Genomic DNA, 20,874 nt, shown 5'->3' with positions numbered 1-20,874 from the left:
AAACAACAACAACAAACACCACAACAAAACCCTGTTCTACTGATGCTGAACTAAACTCTGATTCTGGATTATTCTAACCACAAACAGGCAACCATGTGGATGGGCAATCTGTAAATCAATCATGGGAATACCAGAAGTCAGACTCTGGGTTAGTATGTTTGCTATGTTCTTGCCAAAATTTTCCTTGCTGTTAAATTAAAATGTTAGCTTTCAAGCATATGACAAATCTTATTTACTCTATTTATGGTTAGTTAATTCTCAATGAGGAGCTGTTTTAGTTATCTCCAAAATTTGCTCATGATGCATCTATGAGGTATTTTAATCTAATAATATCCTTAATCTCTTTGTTTTTGCAACAAATTACAAGTACAGAACACAGGGGACAGACAATATTTTTGCTTCCTTCTTTGTTCCCCCAAAATCAGATGAAAATGGAGAATGACAAGAAAGCAAGTTTCCACTACACAGAAGCAGAAAACAGGCTTACAAGATTGCCAGGTTATAGCCTAAAAAGATTAATTCCTGCACTTAAGCCATAATAGAGGACAATCTAGAGAGGACTGATGTTTAGTTGAATTGGTGCTATTTGCTCGGATGAAGAAGAAATAGGAAGCTGTTTTAACCTCCCATTCACACTGTAAAATAAAAGACAGCATGCACATAAGGAAACTCCAGCATGGAACTCTCACCAGTTTTCTTATAACAGCAATCTCCTAGGCAACTTGTGCAATGAAATGAAAGTAAGAGTACATTTTTGACTTCTGACCTTGTGACAATGGGTAGGTAACACTGGGGAGAAAGAAAACATGCCAAAACTCTTGTGGATCTCACAACACTGCAATGAATTTAACTGCAAGCTGATTTCTTCTACAGCATAGACCAGAGGTGACCTGTATTACAAACCATGCAGGAGTGGACTAACAGTGACACGCAGGACCACAGCAGTCTCCACACAAAGGAGACAGCAGCTGTAGAAGCAGCAACTTCTGGTCCCAGTTGCCTAAACTACTTCTCATCCCTCTACAAACGGTCACAACAAGCTGGCATACCTGTGCCTGTACAGTCCAACATGACTTTGAGTCAACCTTTGAGTTGAAGGTATCTTGCAAAGCTAAGCTGCTTTAGGAACCCTCTTGCTACTCCTAGCAAAATCTAAACAAAAATAAGTACACGACTAAATTGCCTATACTGAAGTGTCATGTTCTCTGCATGTTGGCTTACCTTAGTTCAGCTTTAAGCACAAGGCTAAGAAACTTCTTATCTTTGCAGCCATTTTCCTAAGTTCACTTGTCAGTCGGGAAAGGTTAATATTGTCCATGGAGCTTGTAGAGAATTTTAAATATTTTCAGCCCCCTATAAGTTTAGGTACAGATCAACAAAGGCAATTTTCAATCCTATCTGTGTTTTGGTGGTGGGGTAGCTATTGGCTACAGTTACATAACAAAACTACTTATCATAGCTCAAAATACAACCTATGCAGTAAGTTTAGCAGATAGATCCTAGGAGTTATTACTCTAATTGTATATTTTGTACAAATTACATAGATTTTTCCTTCTCTATCCTTAGTATTACTTTTGTATGTTTTTCCAATATGCTAAAATGCCAGGATCAGATAGCAAACAGTACAACTATAACAGGATTTATTTAGGTATCAAAGATATCTAGATTCTGTTCTGGTTTATTATTACTATTACTACTACTACCATTATAGATTAACCCTGTACTGTGTGTGTTGGATAAGCACACACATAAATAGGTTTAATATTTTTAACGATACTACATACTAGCAGTTAGAACAGTACTCTTCTGTAGGAAAAGACTAAAGTATTTTAAGAAAAAGCAATCTACTATTCTGAGCATTTAATATTATTTGCTGTAGGAAATCAAGTAGAAGTTTAACTTTAGAAATTTAATGCTTTAATTAAAGTGCTGGGGTTTTTCGTGGCGGGGGTTTGGGGTTTTGTTTTTTCTGTTTGGTTGGGTTTTTTGTTGTTATTGTTTGCGAGGTTTTTGTTTAAAAAAAGAAAGTACAGGAGTACACTAAAATTAAAATATTAGTTATTCCTTTTCCTCTGGTTTATAATACACAGTGCATCACTAATCAACTATGTCAACAAATGAAACTGCTTTAGGGGAAGTTCAGATTGGACATTAGTTCAATTCTCTGAGAGGGTGATCAGTCACTGGAACAGGCTTCCCAGGGCACTGGTCACAGCACCAAGGCTGTCAGAGTTCAAGGAGTGTTTGGACAATGCTCTTAGTCCCTTTTAGCTTTAAGAAGTCCTGCAAGGAGTAGGGAGTTGGACCCAATGATCCTTAAGCTCCCTTCCAACTTGAGAAATTCTAATATTCTATGTATAATACAGCAGGACGTAACTAGTACATTAGCACAAAGGCTGTTTTTTCTCTTACAGCTGGAGTTCCCTACAAAAAAAAATTTAAAAAATCCTTCAATTCATTTTACCCTTTAAATAATAAGCTGTCCAGAGGTGCCGTTCATATATTTTACTTACAAAATGAGAGCATTACTTTCCAGTCAAACCTCTTGGTAACTGGGGCAAGAGACAAAAACCCTAAGACTTCATCCAACAGCTGAAAAGAGAAGGTAATTAAAAAAAAAAAAAAAAAGGAAGGGTGGATTGCATTGATTATACATGCTGGAAAAGGGTGTTAGATAACACCTGAAACAATGATACAGAAAGATTCTGAAAAAAAAGGGGTGAAGCACTTTCACAGGCAATTCAGGGGCAAGGACTTCCCTATTGAGGGTAAACTGATATATCAAGGTGGGACTCAAGGACAACTTAATCAGCCTCAATTATGTTAACGAGAGCAGGGAAGATAAAATAACAGAGGATCAGACTCAGCAACACTTTCACACAGCTGAGCCTTATCCACTAAAGTACAGGATACAGGTCTTATAGGGCAACACTTGGATTGTTTCCAAAGTCAGGAACCTTGTAAGCTCCTCAGACCTCATTTAAGGATTTTACACTCTTAAAGGTTTTGGAAATCTTTCTATCAGAAAATATCCTACCTTCCTTAATAAGAAGAAAGTATGTCAGTTACAGAAAGCAAGTTCAGGGCACATTACATCAGATGAATTTAATGCTCAATTTTTTTTTCACCGTTTATAGATCAATTTATATTTGTCCTATAAAATCAGTAAGGTTTAGTTGAAAACTTCCAAAAATAGTCACACTTTCAGGCACTACTCTGTTGTGAAAATTATTGCAAAAACCTAAAGCTTTAGATTCTGAAAAATGCAACCAACTATGGAGGTACTTCAAAAAGTGTAGTTTTAAATATCCAATACCAAATTTTTGTATATATAAATATCCAATACCAAATTCAAGCTTTTTGAAAGGAAGTAATTTTGGGCATATTTCTATAGCTTCCCAAAACATCTATGTTATCCATTTTAGTATCTTCAATGAGCACTACGTGACACATTAAAATTTCATTAAAAAATTAAAGGGGTTCTTATTTCTCATGTAGATTTACATCAATATAACAATTCGTCTTATTCAGAAGATCTATGGCAGACAGGTTGGGCAGAAAGTATCTAACTTGTGTGCCCCTTATTTCATTCCTTCCCCAAAATTATTCCAAGCTGTTTGAAACATTTAAAATCTTGGAAAAGTCCAAGCAGTCTCCTGACTGCCTTTTTGCCTCTTAAGAGTCACAGCTCATCATGAATCAAACAGGTTCACTAAAAAATGTCAAACTTGTGACAGAACTGATAGTATTTAGAGGCTGAAACATACTACAGGTCCTCTGAAACGAAGTGTACATTCTGAAAATCATCAAGGTGGTGTCTCTTTTACTCCTCTGTACCGGAAGTTATTTAAAGAGTATTTTCAGTTTAACTCATTGCAGCTGAAAGACTTCTGAAATACAACACACTCTTTATATGCAACTTTTTTAAATAGAAGAAATCACATCCACGTAGCATAACAGTAACTAGGGAAATGAAAACAGGATAAATATTTATCAGTGCAAAGGACGCTTCATATATAGGGATAAAAAAGCAAATTATACTAGCATGCATAAAATGTTCATGTAAATATATTTTTATATAAGCACACAAAATGCCATAATTGCTGTCCACCTTTTTATTGAAATCCAGAAAGTGACAAAGTATTTATCTGGTGCTGTAATTTACAACATATAAATTTAATAACAGCAAGAAATAGGTTTATACCTCAAGTGTCTCAATCTTGGCAAAGTTTTATGTCCAAGAATTATGGATATTTTATAATTACTTTTCCAGTATGAGGCACAGTTCATAATCTAGAGTATTTTTAATCCTTCTTCACTGTATGAACCCCAGGAGTTTAGAGATCTAAAAACGACTCAGAACCTCAATTGGTATTGGTGTTGCCTGTTTGGAATGTTACAGAAAGGCAATTTCTAAATTTTGAGACTCCAGTGATGAAACAGAAAACGGAACTAAAATAACTCAATCACTGTTTTGCATAGCATATTAAGAGTACAGATGAAACAAACAAAACCCAATAGCTCTAAAATACTTAAAAATATTTATGATAGCATGGGAAATGTCATTTCTGTTTTAAAAGTTGATAAGTGAATCATCTTCACCTGTTAAAGGAGGGGAAAGTGCACATTTCTTGGAAATAGAGAGTAATTCATTAGACTTCACACCAGTCTTCCCAGAAACTGCAACAATTTGGGTTTTGCAGAAGGAAGGTACACACGTTAAGTTCACACCTTTTAAGAATTCACCCACATCGAATGCTGCTTCCTGTGCGATAACCCACACGAACTATTTCAAAAACCAAGTCACATATAAAAATACTCCATTATTCCACAGGAGACACTCAGCAGAGGGTCCTGATTCAGCAAACAGCTAAACAGCCTTAAATACTGTCGTAGTCATAATGACGATTCAAACCCCAAGGTCCAATCTAGCTGTATCGCGGGAGGACACAGGTTACAGAATAAGCCTGCAAACCAGGCAGTCTACTGATACAAAAGCCGTGATACAAGGCTGTCACGGGGGGCTCCAGCTGCAGTGGTAACCCCAAAGGCTGCCGAGCAGTGTCCTGCCCTGGCACTTCCAGCCCTGGGCCAGGGTCTCGCTGCTGCCAGCGCTGGGCCCGGGGCTCCCTCAGCTCCGCACACTGGATCCCCATTTTCCTCCATACCCGCTTTCTTTGGCTTCCAACCCCAACCTGACCTTCACCTCTCTCCCCAAAACCTCGCCCAGCCCTCCACCATCCCGAGCAAGCGCCCTGTCACGCTCAGCCTCGGATCTCTGATGACGGAATTTGCCCCCGAAAGGCAGCGGATGGCGGAAGGAGGAGAAGGAATTAGATCGTTTCCTGTTGCTTTAGCAACAGTGCGGGTTTTAGCAGCGCCGCCCGGGGCGCTCTGGCTCCTCGCCTGGAGCGAGAAGGCCGCAAACGGGCGCCCGCAGCTTGGCCCGCTCAGGCAGCGGGAGGCGGGGAGGGAAGGGGAGGAGAGGAAGGGAAGGGGGCTGCCCGCCGCCAGCTACGGACCCGCGCTGTCCGCACAGCCGGGCCGGGCCGGGCCTGGCGGCGCGGTGACACCGTGCGGCGCGGGGGCCCGGCACAGAGGGGAGAGGGGCGCAGGCTACACACCCAGCAACAGCCCGTCCATGTCAAAGATCAGGTGAGTGACCGGGCGCAGCGCGGCCGCCGAGGAGCTGGAAGCGGACATGGCGAGGCCGGAGCAGCCGAGCGAGCGGAGCCGCCGCGGGAAGAGGCCGGGCAGGGCACGGCGCAGGGGGGGGCGGGGCCACTCAGAGGGTGCGGGAGCGCCGTGGGCCGGGCCAGCGGGACCTCTCTGTTTGCTGTGTTCTGCTTTTAAAGCAAAGTCCGTTTCATTTCGTGGGGCGTCTTTTGTTGGAGGATAGAGCTTCTTGCCCATAGGGCTTGTGGAGTCTCCCTCACTGGAGATACTCAAGAACGGTCTGAATGCGATCCTGTGCCTTGTGCTCTGGGATGACCCTGCTCGAGTTGGGAGCTTGGACCAGATGACCCACTGTGGTGCCTTCCAACCTTACCCACTCTGTGATTCTTCAGTCCCCCTGGTGCTGCTGGCTGGTGAGACCGGGGAGTTCCTCCCAAACTGATGCTTCATACAGCGTTGCCTCGCAAACCTTTTGCATGTCTGTAATGAGATTTGCAGGGATGATATTACCACCAGGTCATAACTGGAGACATAAACAGAAAGGCATAAATCTATGTAAAGCTGTGAGGGAAGAGTAAAGTAATGGGGGAAAAAAAAAAACCAAACTGTGAGGTTAGAGTAAACCCATCTCTTATGGTTTGTTGACTGCAAGAATAGTTAATTGAAGGTTGATAGGAAACAAAACCTCCCTGCATGGACAAATCATCCATCTAATTTTGACTGGGCAGTTGTGAGGAAAGGAGGGGACTTAATTCATCAGTCTTCCCTTTTTTATCTTTTCATGCAGGTAACTCTCCATTAGGCATCAAGATCACTGAAATACCAGTTGCAGAAGCAGACATGAAAAGAGCTATACCAAGCTCCCAAGGTGACATACTGGCTTGAAGACTTGCACAGCTTTGCTGTTCCATGTGAAGGCAGTGGTTAGTTGAAGCTTCTCATAGGGGAAGTCCTGTCTCATTTGTAGGTAGGCCTTGCGGCAATTCTTTTTTTCTAACAATGCCTTCATTTGAATTGGCAATGCATCACCATTGTAGCAAGTTAATGGTGTTTTTTAAATCCCTAACTGTAAGTGTCATACAGTTATATTTGAATTTTAATTTAGCTCATTTAAGCATCTTATCTACCCCTAAAACCTGTCTCTCAAACTATACTCACCCTACATTTGTGTGAAATATAGACACAGAGTTCTCCTCATACCTTGTCCTGTCTTGGAAATAAGAAGACAAATAAAATATCCTTGGCCTTTACTTGTACCTTTTTAATAATAAAACTTGACTTTCAAACAAAGTTTTTTGAGTTTTTTGATTGGTTTTCTCTTTTTTTCATCTTGTCTCATTCTGTAATGACAATGCTGCCTATGCCCTGCCTATGAAGGCTAGGAAAAGGTCTGTGCACAGTACCTTAAATGTCTTTAAAAAATTCCACACATAGTCATCTGTTAGTTCTTGCATAGATATAAGAAAATGAGTCTTGTGATTCCAGATAATTTTTTTTTTATTGTAACCTCACAGTACCAGTGTTAAGAATGCCCACAGGTGTTTTGTTTCTGCAATAAACACTGTGCAATAAGTCAATATTCCAGCTTTGTTTCAGACAGCAAATGTGTTAGATTCCTTTGTAGTTCACTTAGGTGGGAGCACAGCTAGAATCAATCAAAAGGTAAAATCCAAAATACAGTATGTGTTAACTGTTAAAGGGGAATAAAAAAAATCATTATAGTAATTTCAATACCTATAATGGTAGTGTTGTGCTGTCCTAAGAAAGAATGGGTTTCTATAGTAAAAGTGTACGCTGCTGTGACAAAATTTAAAGAGGATGAGTAATGAGGTTGTATGACAATTGTACCTGAGGGGGATTCATCCACTTTCTAATTAGCAAATATTCCAAAAAGCTGGTCTTAAGTTGTATTTGCTGACATAGTAAAACACTTGTTAACAAGAAAAAGCTACAACAGTTGGGTATCTTGATTCATTGTTCTAATTAGAGAGAAGTGTTAATTGTTAGATCACAATTCCATCTCCCATGCCCTCCTCAAAAGGGGAGACAGTATTTTTGTTGTGTAAGTAACCAGTTCATCTAAGAAAACATAAGGCTTTTGCAAAACTTTTGAGTTTTTAAATGGAAAAAGGTCATAAAGACAATCTGTATGAAAGAAGCCTAAAAATTAAAGTGTAATACATAAGGCAAACGTTTTTAGGGTTAAGTGGTCCGTGTTACAAATCTTTTGGTACACAAGTCTAGACTGTCACATTGCCTGGCAGACTGATGACCTCAATTTGCTTTGCTTTTCTCTGTCTCTTCAGTGATGATCAGTGTAATGTTAGCTTACTTAATTCTTCATAGCTGTCTTCAAACACAGGAATATCTTCCCAGTATAGACAACTGTTTAGGTTTATTCAGCATGACTGTGTTCATACTAACAGAATGAAGTTAAGTCCAAGCAACTTTTAATTCATGGTGGAGCATAGTTTTCTAGATGCACAAGTAAGAGATCCTGTTCGTTGGCGAAACCTAGCCATGAAATATTTGTCACTCAGCAGTAGTATTCAGTCTTGGTTGGTTTTTTTTAAAGAGAGAGTGAAAAGAATTTGAGAATTATGCAATTTATTTTTTGTTTGATACTATTTTTATTATTTTAAAATGGTTTTGAATTATGAAGACTTCAGTAACTTTTGAGTTGTGGGAAGCATACTGTAGTGGAGGTACAGTAACCATGAAAACTGATAATTATTTACGTGCCTACAAAGCTGATGTATGCTTATTGAGAAGGATGAGCATGGGTAGCAGAGATGTAATTGTGCAAGTAGATTCGAATCCTGCAAAGTCTGAAGAACACAATTAATTTCATGTGCATTTTTAAAATTAATTAAAGTTGCTATCTGGGCATACACTAAAACAGGTGAATAAATCATTGCTGAGTTTTAAATTTTATGGTAATACATGGTAAATATACATCTGGATATCCAGGTTTTTAAATTTACTGTAAATTAACTACCTATAAGTAGCCCTTCATATACCAAAAAAGTCTAATTTCTCTTAATATTTCTAATAATATGATAAAATCACTTTGGTTTTATTGTTCTTGCATGTGAGATAAAGTGAAAATATTCAAGTGCATATTCATGGAATTATTAATTATGCAACACAATGTTTTAGGCACAGAGTCCTCCTAACCGTTTTTTAACCTCTGTATGTTTGTTTGGGTTTTCTTTACTTTGAAGCTAAAAAGTTTTCCACATCAGTGAAATTTATGTGATTAAGTTCTTTTCCTAGAGAGCAAAAGCTTCAGAATATGTTTAAGTGTTTTCTTAGGTAATACAGTTGACTCAATAATTACAGTTTCCTGCAATTTCATATTGTGCTTGAAGCATGGATTCACTTACCTATTTTTTATGCCATTGATAGGACCATCATGCCCTATGTGTTTCACACAGAAATGACTGACTTTATTTTTCTTGTTCTGCAGGCACATTGGCAAAGAGGATAAACAGATTGTAATCTGTTTTGGTTTGAATATTAAAAAAGAATCGGAAGACTTGAATAAATCCAGTAATTTAAAAGCTTTCATAATGATTTACATGAGCAGCTGTTAAACCCACTATTAGTAACAAATTATTTGGAATGTCTTAAAGTTAAATGTAAATTAATTCAGGTATCAGCTGAGATTCACAACAGTTGCTATATTTGAGCCTATAAGCCCTCATAAAATTGAGCCCCTATCAGTGCTGGATTTCACAAAACAAGAGCTTTTCACCCTAAGATTATGAATTAGGTGAATTTTATTGTTTCAGTTCATGTTTTTATAGCGGCAAAAGGAAAGATGAGCATATGTCTTAAGGCAATTAGATACTACCATACCCTTGCTGAGCTAAGTCATGTTTTATTGATTACATAAGTCAAAAGGGAGTATATCCTCTTTTAGTCAATCATGTGTATTCTTCCAGCCAAGCAAGTAGGGGGAGGAGAGCCATCTGTTTTCTAGATTTTGATGTTGACCACCAATTACAAGTGTGTTAGTTACAAAGGCAAGAAAGATGATGTGTTATGCTTCAGGAGAATAAAGTGAGGAAGATATATGTTCATCATCAATAAATTTAGATGAGGCTCTATAAAAAGGTTCTTAAGCAGCAGTGAGGGGTGAAATTCTAGAAAAGCCAAACAAGCACACAAGAGGGAACAAGGGGACTATACTATGATATTTTTAGATGTCAATTGCTGTATTTATTGATAAGATTGTACAACAGAACAAACCATGTCCAAAGCGGGGAAATGAAGCCTTAATACCATGCTTCAGGGCCTTTTTTGTTTCTATTAAAGTCACAACCATCTTTCTTTATGGGTTGTGATTTAGCTTTTTGATGTAATTTTTGATATTCCAGTAAAAAAGTGGCTGCACACAGGCAAATTGTTCAGGTGATTAGCAATGTTATTGCAGTGGAAATCCTGAAGTGCTTAATGGGTGGGTCCTGCTTAACCTTAAACTATCAGAAAGATTAGGCAAATGAGATTGCATCCCAAGATAAGATGTGTTGTATCCTGCTTTGCTTTTCCTGTGTGATATGGGCTTCCTGTGTGGGATCATTTGCAACTTTCATTTATTTATCTAATTTCCCATTGCTGAAGGAGCCTAAAATATTTGTTAAACTGTTGGTTTTCTTCCTTGTCTGCATGTGAATTTTTTGGCCATGCTTTTTTCATTTTACTACAGTTTGATTGTTACAGATTATAGGAAAAACTTTGTACTGTCACATGGAATGCACATTCTGTGAACCTTTCTGAGCAAGTCATCTATCACCTGGTTGCCAGGAGTCAAGGTGAAACCGAATACGGTCACCCTGCCAGTGGTCCCTTTCAGTCCTGTGTTCCTAGGCTCAACCTCTTCAAAGGCTGCTGTAATTAGATCTTTAGATGGAAAAGAGAGAAAAGGAGTTGTGATTCTCAGGGTCACAAGGTCTCTAAGCTGCTGATCTGTAATGCTGCTCCAGATTCAGGTTTTATATGGATATTCCCCACTCAGCATGCAACAAGCTGTAATGTTGAATCTCCAGAGCTCAGATATTCAGCCTACTCTGTGACTGCTTGCCCTTAAGTTTGTATCTACCCAGAAGAGATGAGTAGAAATAATTGAACTCGCTGACATGCAGCCCAGAATGTCCACACAATCAGGGTGAGCATGCTAACAGCCTAGGTACTGCAGGGAGGCAGTTGGGGGCCAGCTATCAAACAGTGCCACTACTTTTCTTTTGCAGTGATTCTGGTGGTCTGAGCTCCTAGATCTATCTAGCCAGAGAAACCATAACATTGTGCTGGTATATATGAAGTAGCAACTCTGTTCAGGAAGCATAAATGGTGGGAAGAGTAGAGGGGGCAGTGCCAAGCAGAGTTAGCCAGAGGCTTCTTGACTCCCCGTTGGAGCCGAGTTGTATTAGATATAAAGGCTGTGCCTGACTAGAGGAGTTGGGACTTTTCCTTGGCTGGAGGAGTTAGTGTACCTCCCAACCAAGTCATCATTCTATTTTTGTCTTCCCCCCAAAGCTACTGCCCTGCCCTCCTCCTTACGGGCACAGGCAGGCAAACAGGCACTGGTAGTATACTCCAGAATGTGCTGTTGTGGACAGCCAATGACAAATAGGCTTTTGTGACCACTGGCATGTAGGGCACTGACTAATTTTTGGGTGGGGCAATAGTCCCTTCATTAGGTTGTCCACTTCAGTTTATGTTCACCTACCTTGAAGAAACAGGTTCAGCATATTGTAACAAAATAGATGAGACAATGATGTCACTTTATTTCTTATATTGTACTTTCAACAGAGATGTAACATATCAGCAGATCAGTAACATATACTTGTATTCATAAAACATTTGTAAAACAAGAAACTCCACTTGTAAATACTGATAAGGTTAGATATTAGGGATACCTAGAAGGAAGCAGTGAAGTCCCAGAGCTGTCAAGCCAGTGAGACCCTGACTTTTTTCCCTAAGACAGCTAGCTCCACTTAATAAGTATATCTCAAACATTTCACCTTGAGTTCTGTAAGGTGAATGATTGCTTACAGTGAAACTGCAGGTTTGAAAGATTCCTGGATTTCCATTTTATGTACTTACATGTAGGTAAGACCATGAGAGACATTCAAGATCTAAATGAATTCTTTGAGATAGAATTGTATATGCTTAAAATATTATGCCTAAAATTTTCTAAATCTTTCAGTGAATCTTTTGCTGTGCTACAATATCCTGTGTTCTTACTCTGTCTTTTTTTCTATTTTACAAATTTCATTCATTTATTCTTTTGTCATAAGTTATACTTTCTGAAGCTTTTAGCATTTTGATTGCTCTCAGCATTTTAGGTTTTTCCTTCTTCCTTAGAGAAGTCCAGCACTTGGGTACATTATTATAGCTGTGGGGTTTATAAGTGACAAATAGAAGGCCATCTTTTGCTATTAGACTGCCACCTTAGTCCCAGATACAGCAATACCTTTGAATTAACATAAGAACTGAATTACCATCTTTGCAATAGTTTGATTTTTACTGCTGATTACTAAGGTTATTCACCATGTTGTAGCAAGACAAAAGCTCAAAACTTCTGTTGCCATTTGTCCAATTTAAAATTTGCTTTTTGGATCACATCTGTATGTATGCTCACTAATTAAAGAAGTCGGTATTATACTTCTCTGAAAGAGATCAGTGGCAACATCTCTAGCCCATGAAGAGCTTACTACTCTTCATGCCATTTGAAATATTTTTTTGCATTTTTAAGTATGAAAAACTACTCTCTTGCAAGCCTAATGAGGCAGCTATCTGCAAGAAGCTGTATTACAGGATGAATTGTTGTATCACTGTTTCGGAAATGCTGTATGTGTCATTTAGACCAGTGGCTACTACAAGCAATAGGGAATGAGTATTATATTAATGACCATATTTGACAGCCTGTGTCCATAATCTGTTTTTCACCGACTTTTCCTTTTTACGCCAACCATTATGCTCTCATCTGGAAAAATTAGACTAATGCAATTTTCCAAAAGCTGTTAACAAGGCTTTTAATATTAAAATGGCTATATATCCTAATGTGCCATCCTGAAACTAACTTTGTGTTGAGGTTATGAAATGAGGTACAGTTAGGGTGTATCCTGGAATTGCAGAGCATGGAGGAAAGCCTACGTGCTTCAGGAAGCATAGAGGTTCACTCAGTATATGGCACTCTTGTCACTGAATTTCTAACAGCATCTTCTGGGGTGATGTTTGCACTGAAGCTTTCTGAAGTTGGTGGAAGTATAGTAAACCTTTGATTGCAATTTTGTAATATTTGTGTGATTGTTGCTTCTTGAAGGACCTGACAAAGTGTGGGGGACCTGCATATTCATCTGCTTTTCTAAATTCATCATATCCAGGAAATATAATAAAATAAAATACCTAGTAGATTCAATGAAATATATTTTTCCTGTTTGTTCAAGCCCATCCTTCTTCAAAAATCCTATTCTATTTGTGACTCAAGGTAGCTTAGACCAGTATTATTCGATATTCAGAAACTATGGCTATAGCAACTAGAAAACTTGGATATTTATCCTTACATGGCATAGCCAATATGTTCTTCCAGCTAAACTCTGACATGTAACTCTTAAATAGTTATTCACAACCATGATTAAAAAAAAAACACTTAAACCATTGGACTGTGTCGTAGGTTCCCATGTATAAAAGCTGTTGTGACTTCCTCAGAACTATATAAAGTCCTCTGCAATCCACAGATTTCACAAGTTTATATGATGATTCCCCTACATCCTTCAAGATAACTACATGGCTACAGAATTTTCAGAGGGAAAATTAACACTTTTTTTGGACTAAGCCAAAGAGTGAACTTTAAACATCTTTTTTCAGTGAAGTTTTGTTGCAGAGTAAATGTTCTCTAGAATCCATAATCCAATTTTTACAAAGTCCCTAGAACAGCAGAACTGTTACCTTTTAATTCTGGATATGTGTGTCTTTCAAAAATATCTTCTGAAATTAGCTGTGTTCCTTTGGTTTCACTATGATAAGAGAAGTTAACAAATACCCTTTGTTCCATTTTAGCTCTGTTACTGTTATATTTCACTTGAATCCAAGTTAAATACAAGTTTGTATTAGCAGATTTATGTGACAGCATAAGCATTTATATGTGCACCAGTCTAAGGCAGCTGTATCTTGTTTTGTTTTTACGAAGACACTGTACCATACCTGGTAGATGAACATTTAGTCATGTGAGTTGGATCCTAAACTTCTAAAGCTTTGGCAAAGATGTTTTGATGAACTGAAACAAAAGCTCTGCCTCACTGCAGCTCTCCCTTTCCACTAGATTCCAATAATTCAGTCATGCATCCTTCTTTTTCATCCCAAACACTCTTTAGAAAAATAATTTCCTTTACCAATTAAATTAATTGAACTCTGTTATAGATATGAACATTCATAGATACTGTCTCCCACTTGGTGACCAGAAGTCCAAAGTATCTTAAAAAGCAATGTTTCTAACAAATTAAGAAAGAGAAAAAACTCAATATATTCATATCCATGTGGAAAAAAGAAACCAAACCCACAAAAACACCTATTGTTCAAAATGGATAATATAATCCATTAAGTAACATAGATCGTTGGAGAATACATTACAGGGTAACATAGTACCCTATTTGCCATAGCTAAATGCAGCCTCCCTGGTAGCATTTTAATTTTCAGTCCTACTTATGCTTTGAAATCATCAAGTAATTGTCACTTTAGCACCCTTCAATGATTTCTAATCAAACATGGAAAAGAAACCTAAACAGAGAAAACCCCTCTATTCAGTGCTTAGATTTGGATACGAGAGGGGGAGGAAGTTTATTTTTTTCACTCATTAACTCATTGTGATTTTTTGCATACTATTTTAGTTAGAATGAATAGATCTTTCTATGCTGCATTTTGGTTTTCCATATCAAATGCCTTGAATTGTCATGTTAATTAGCACAGACAAGTCTGCTTTTCATTCAGTCCATAATTATTTTCTGATACATACTCTTGTTTTATCCTTACTTTTTTCTAATTTACATAATCACAAGGTTTTGAATGAATGCTGCTTAATAATAATTTGTTTTAATAAAATTTATTTTAAGTAGTTATTATTACACATTTAAGAGTTGCAGTGTATGTACAGAGGAGATGGTGTTTCGCTGGTAGATGTTGCTTCTCATCTGTTGTATCTAGTACTGCTTCTTATGTCCATATAAAGGGGTTTTTTCTTAGTGTCTTCTAAAATATGATTAAAAATATCATTAATCAAAGGGATTAAAAACTACTTGGTTATTTATTTTAGGGAGACTGACAAGTTTTTTAAAAAATTGTCTTTAGATTCACTTGTTAATAATAACTTTCAATAACTGCAAGACAGTAGTGCAGTTTTTCAAAGGCTTAAGATAGGGCTAGCGTTTTCTATCTGTATTTGAGAAAGAGAAAAGCTTGGTAATTTCTAATTATTTCAAAATTGTTACAGTACAATGTTATTTTTAAATAGACAGAGGAAAAATGCAGGAGAAGGCTTAGGACAAGCTGTACTGATTTCCTGAACCACAGAAAACTGTAATTTAAACTTTGCATTTAGACAGCTGTTCAAAAACCTTAGTTCAATTTGATTTCTCCCCATCATTGCGAGCTTTCATATTTTGCCTGGAAGAAAAGTAAAATCCCATATTTAGAATGTAAGGTTTGGATTCTGTTAAGTTTCATCAGCATTGATTGTCTTTCGACATCCATCTTTTTCTTCCTGATAAAATCTCTGTAAAAAATACATAAGTTGGGGTGAGGAGGACAATAGCTATAATATGGTGAACTAGCTAGCACTTTTTGAAGTTTAATGAATGATTTTTTCTCATATGAGGGTGCTTGGACTTTCTGGGAGCACATACGGTTTCTAAGACAATGCATAGTGAACAAACCAGGACGGGCTATAGTGTATGATATTTATAAAAAGAAAATCTCTAAATATTTCTGTGCCTCTGATGGAAAAGTATGAAAAACACTGATCTGATTATATTTTACAAGATGTTTCAGTGCAGTTTTCCCAAAGTTGCTATGTAGATATTCAGCAGGAATTCTTTCATGTGTACAGAAGGCAGAAATGTACCTGGGATTCTGGCACTGCCCTTGTTTTCCAAAAATGTCATGGAAAATCACTAACATTGAAAAAGTCTAATGGGAGAATCAGTAACAAACTAAACCAAGCATCTTGGTTAGGCATGTGTGTATAGGTATTATGAAAACATGTTGAGACTGTTTCCTACTAGTGAAGTAATGTCTTATCAAGGAATCATGTAGGTGTTGTATAGTGAGTTGCCTTTTTCAGTGTTGTCCTTCTTCCCCTCCACCCTTCTGTTTCAGTTCACGTGACAGGACTTTGTACTCATTTACTGATAATAAGTGCACAGCCATCTTGTTTGAAAACTAGAATCAGAAACTGAAACAATTCCGTGTTGCAAGGTAAAATGTCCCTTCTGCCCCAAAGTCTGTAATTTATGTATAGTTTAATTGTAAACATTGAGGAGTTCATATTCTGCCACAGCTCAAATTAAAATCTTCATGGCAGGAAATTAACAATCATAAGAAATAATAACATATTCAGCATTGTCTTTTTCTCATTAACCTAATGCAATGTATTTTTTATAAGAAAGAAAAAAAGGTTGCTAATACCGTCTACTCTCATCTGTGAGATATTATCAAATATCTCACAGTGGCAAATTATTTTGTAACCCAATGGACTTCATTATTAGATATTGCAATGGAGTAGAACAATTCCCTGCCTACAACAGGTTAAGAGGAGCATAAGCATTGAATTGTGAAAACATTTTGAACAAAAAAGAAAGGAGGTTGTTTATAAACTATAAGATTTTCCAGCTGTGCAACTGTTTTTTTCAAAGCACTTAAGCTCTAGTTGTTTAAAAAGTAATGTTAAAAGTGTATGTAATTTTGATTATGGAATCTGTTTCAAGAATCAAGTGGAAATGAATTGTTAAATAGTTGGAGGAGGGGAGTGGGTAAGTTTGTAAGAAGTAAGATTGAAGTTTTGAAGTTTGTGTGCAGTATATGTAATCTGACAAAATCCGTTCAATTCAAAAGTGGAAGACTACAAGACTTAACTGTAACTTTCAATGAGTTATTAAATAAATCTGATATTTTCCTTTGTAACCTCATACACATCCAACCTGTAAACTGGGGATAAACACAGCTACTTAGGGGACAGTATCTATAAGAGGAATCACTGAGACAGAGGAGGATGGCAAGGAATAATAGAGAAAGAGAAAAGGTAAGGAAAAAAATAGTCACTTCTGGATAGGTTATATTTGCCAGGCTTAAACAGAAAAACTGCATTTGGGTAACCATGCTGAGACAAGAAGAAGGAAGATGAAAGAGGAGAAGCTTGTTTAACCAAAACAAGTGTTTGAACAGAATCTGACCACAAATATTGCTTGCTATGCAGTTTTGTAATGGCTCGTTAATAATATGGATTCCATACATCCTGTTTTCTCACAAACGTATATTTTGCTTCTGCCCTTAGGGTGCTCTCCAGGTGGATTTTGGTAAGTGCAGACCTGTATTAAATAAAGCCTGTCAGACCAGCAGCCGAGGCTGCTTTAACGCAGGGAGAGCCAGTCGCCAATAGGGAGCAGTGTGTACTGCTGGCAGGTGGAAGAGCCTCTGCTGTGTGGAGGGAAGTCATGGAGGAAACAAACAGACGCAGCAGCATCCAGAGTAGTGATTAATGCTGGAGTGGCAGTGAGAATAGCAGTACCTGGGCAAGCAGAATTGGAGGAGTCGAGCCACTGCATCCGGAAGGTATTCAGCCTGAGTTTAGATCATGGCACATTAGTGTGGGATTCTTCAGTAGGAAGGGATTTGGAATGGGGTAGGGCATGGTTTAGCAAGGTAAGGATTGGAGAAGAGTTTGTGCGATGGATTTTTGATTCTATGAGCAGAAGTTTGGGGATGAAACGAATGAAGTAAAATTAGTTGAGAATGAGAGGAGGAAGACAGGACATTTGAGATAGCTTTTTAAGAAGTACTTAACATGAATTGTGTCTTTGGCACTCTGGACTGTGAACACACAAGATTGAACTGCTTCAGGTATGCAATGACAGTGATTTGGGATTTTTTGCATCCTGGAAAAATGTTTTAATTTGGTGTAAAAATGGCCTCATCTTTTTTTCTACCATGCTAAAAAATCAGTTGATCAGCCATACTCATAAAGAGATCTTAGGGTATAGAGCTCAGACAGATCTGTTTTCCTCTGATATTACTAGCCAGAGTGGTGTTTGTATGGTGGTGTATGCAAACACACTTTCTGCGGGAATCCATAGTGCTAAAAAATTTATTTCATTAGAAGTCAAAGTCAGTAAGGCTACTTTATCTTCTTGCTTTCTTTCCTTTTGTTTGTTGCTTGTTGTTTATATTCTGCACTGTTGACAGGACTGACAGCTATAATGAAGAAAATTAGAAGCTATTGACATGGATTAGTCATTTAAAAAACTTACTCTTAGGATCACATCTCTAATTCATATATTTTTCTAATAGACAACTGGATATGTTGTCTAGTATAGCAATTGTCTAATAATAGAAGTAAAGTATTAGTCCTGAAAAAATACGTTTTTGACAAAGGAATTGATACATTCTTTCTCACTCATGACCAGAATCCATCCTTTAAAAACATACGGTTGTGTTGTACCTGAAGGCACAAAGCAAAGGAAAATGTCCGTTCTTAAAAGCTTATTTAAAAAGCATTCTGATACAATTGAAAAAGCATGTTATTTGCTTCAGAAATACTTGCAGTGTGCTTCAGTCCAGGCCAAAAGATAAAAAGAGCCCTGGAGCTATTATTGAGAAACTTTCAAATGTTAAATGAAAGCTAATGCTGGCATATCACGAGAAAAGGTGTGCCACAAGAAAATGGAAAAATGCCTTTTCTTAATACTTTTTATATTTCTTTATGATCTTAAAATGTCATACAAAATAAGGTGAAAATGAAGAGAATTGCTATAGTTTTGAGCTAATGATAATTTTTATTTTGTTGTGGTGGGGTTGGCCTCTTAGCTCCTATGGACAAAGGAATGGTGTTCTGTTTTAACAGCAAGAATTTACAAGTTTCATCAAGTTCCTTTGAAAGTGAGGAAAAAAGACTAGAGAAAGGGTAGGAGAGGAAGGGAGAGAAAGAGCAAGATTTTTCTGCTTACACAGGGCAGAATGAACCTGAATACTTCTGCCTTAAATTGCTGGTTTTCCTATATTACTGTAATACAATATATGCATTTCTTCACTGTTTGTTTCGGGTATTTTTATTTTCTGTCAGACTCTAAAGACCCACATAGCCTCCTCTTGTAGGCAGATATTTTTAGTCTTAGAATGATTTGCTATTTCAGATATCCTTCATTTTAAGACTTTCATTTTAATTGTTGCCTAATCCTATGATTTTTAAATTCTATCCCTCAAATATTTTGCCAAGCTAAGTATACTCACAACTGGTTTTTTTTCTTGATGTGAGAGTCAGTTACTCCTTTCTATGTTTATTGAAATTAATAAAGTATCAAATCCTTGGGATTGGCATAAAAAGTTGTTTACTGTATGTGTCTTATTTTGTAAATATCTTTGCCCTTTGGCTGGCACATTTTTTTAGCAGACTCTGATCAGGATAGTTTGCAACCAGGTGGCTGTATAGCCACTATGCAACTCATAGTCCTTCTTTTCCTGATTGTACAAGTATTCTTTCTAGGATAAATATTTTTCCTGGTTTATATGACCTCCTAACTTCATGTTCCTTACATATTGTTTTGAAATAATTGTATTTTATTTTGTACTTTTGTACTTTTACTGTTTAGTGTGTAATGCTAGTGGAGTATCTCTTCATTAAAGCTGGCTAGAAAATTACTTACCATCCTACTTCCCTCCCTCCCCCGCATTTCTGAAGCTCTTTTACCATCATGTTAATTGGGGAAAGATAAAAATGATGAATGGATAATTCTATTATCTTCTGATTTTGCACTGAGTCCTAAGAATTGGGTAGTTTGGGGTTAATCTTTTAACTCTGTTCAAAATAATACAGCAGAAATATCTCTCAGCCTGAAAGAACAACAAAAGTGGTGTGGTTTCACCTTGTAAATGCCAAACTTTACTTTTATGGTGTAAAAGTAAAGGAGAACAATTTCATTTTTAAATTACTACTTTTAAAAATAAAAAAACCCACTTTTTTTTTTCCCTGCTAGAAAGGTTTTGTCAAAAAAATTCCAAATAATTTGTTGTGAAACACATTCATGACTGTTTGTAGAATGAGGACACACCATTCCCTGAATATTAGTTGTATGACAAAAGTAACATAAACCAGATTTTCCGGTTTTAGAAACTGTAAAGAAGGAGCTTGGTCTTCAATAAGCCACTACACTTGTTTATTTTTAATATCTCTTACCCATGCAAATTAAGAGGAAGGAGAAGCTGCTTGTTTATGTCTTGTGAGCTTCCTGCTTGCAGCAGCACCACCATAAGTCAGTTGGTCTCAAATTGAATTATTTTTTACTTAAAAAGCTTTGCCATTTCTCCCCCTGGTAAAAAGTTCACTTTTAGAATCTAGATGAATTGGATCACAGCAAAGAAACTTTTGGCTACTGGTAATCAATAAAAGTAATTTGCCATTGGATCCATTTATCCCGTTTCATTTTAAATGGGTGGGTTGGCCCTGGCTAACAGCAAAGCACTCACACAGCTGCTTACTCACTCCCTTCCTCCCTTCCCTAGGGAGATGAGGAAGAAAATTGTAGGAACGGGAGTGAGAAAACTGATGGGTTGAAATAAAGACAGGAAAATCACTGTCATGGGCAAAACCCCATGGGGATTTTAACTTAATTTATTGCTAAGTAGCATAAATCTTTAATTGGTTGGAGTATTGGGAAACAACAACAAAAAAGGACAAATATTTAATCTTGCAGGAAAAACACATTTCTTCCCATTTTCCCAGGCTCAGCTTCAGATTCCTCTTTGTCACCTTCCTGGTTTCCACTTCACACCTTCTCTCCAAACATCTCCTCCTACCACGTTACTGCTGCACATGGTGCACAGTCCCTTCGAGGAAGCACTGGGTGGCACACAAGGATGAAGTCAGTGCTTGGCTGACTTTCCTTCTGTCACTGCTTGTTGCTCCATAGGCCACAGTCCCTTTGGGCA

At 37.5% G+C, this 20,874-nt stretch overlaps 2 protein-coding genes and 1 long non-coding RNA gene across 6 annotated transcripts in view; 1 reads left to right on the top strand and 2 right to left on the bottom strand.

The window, feature by feature from the left end:
• PUDP (pseudouridine 5'-phosphatase) overlaps positions 1–5,792 on the bottom strand; it is a 61,707-nt gene extending 55,915 nt beyond the window's left edge. The window contains exon 1 of the mRNA XM_027639428.1: positions 5,625–5,792. Within this exon, the coding sequence (XP_027495229.1) occupies positions 5,625–5,703 (79 nt within the window). The 5' untranslated portion in view covers positions 5,704–5,792. The remainder of the gene's footprint in view (positions 1–5,624) is intronic.
• On the bottom strand, positions 1,229–5,458 carry LOC113945364. Its single transcript, XR_003527060.1, has 4 exons — positions 5,201–5,458; positions 4,603–4,680; positions 2,514–2,592; positions 1,229–1,353 (listed from the first exon to the last, which is right to left on the bottom strand). It is a non-coding gene; the product is annotated as an uncharacterized LOC113945364 (long non-coding RNA).
• The window catches only part of STS (steroid sulfatase), a 105,391-nt gene continuing 89,890 nt past the window's right edge, over positions 5,374–20,874 (top strand). Inside the window, exons 1-2 of one of the 4 annotated variants that reach the window (XM_027639399.1) lie at positions 6,045–6,643; positions 17,228–17,505. Coding sequence is in view for 1 of the 4 variants with exons in the window: in XM_027639416.1 (XP_027495217.1) it covers positions 5,642–5,655 (14 nt within the window). In the remaining 3 variants the exon portion in view is untranslated. Of the gene's footprint in view, positions 5,656–6,044; positions 6,644–15,227; positions 16,153–17,227; positions 17,506–20,874 lie in introns of those variants that run through there. The other 3 variants (XM_027639416.1, XM_027639394.1, XM_027639408.1) reach the window with 3 other exon arrangements.

The sequence above is a fragment of the Corapipo altera genome, unplaced genomic scaffold, assembly GCF_003945725.1.
Source record: "Corapipo altera isolate COAL_440 unplaced genomic scaffold, ASM394572v1 0, whole genome shotgun sequence".
NCBI classification, from domain to species: Eukaryota; Metazoa; Chordata; class Aves; order Passeriformes; family Pipridae; genus Corapipo; species Corapipo altera.
Note: the sequence above shows the minus strand (reverse complement) of the source record. Positions and strands in the feature narration are given on the sequence as shown.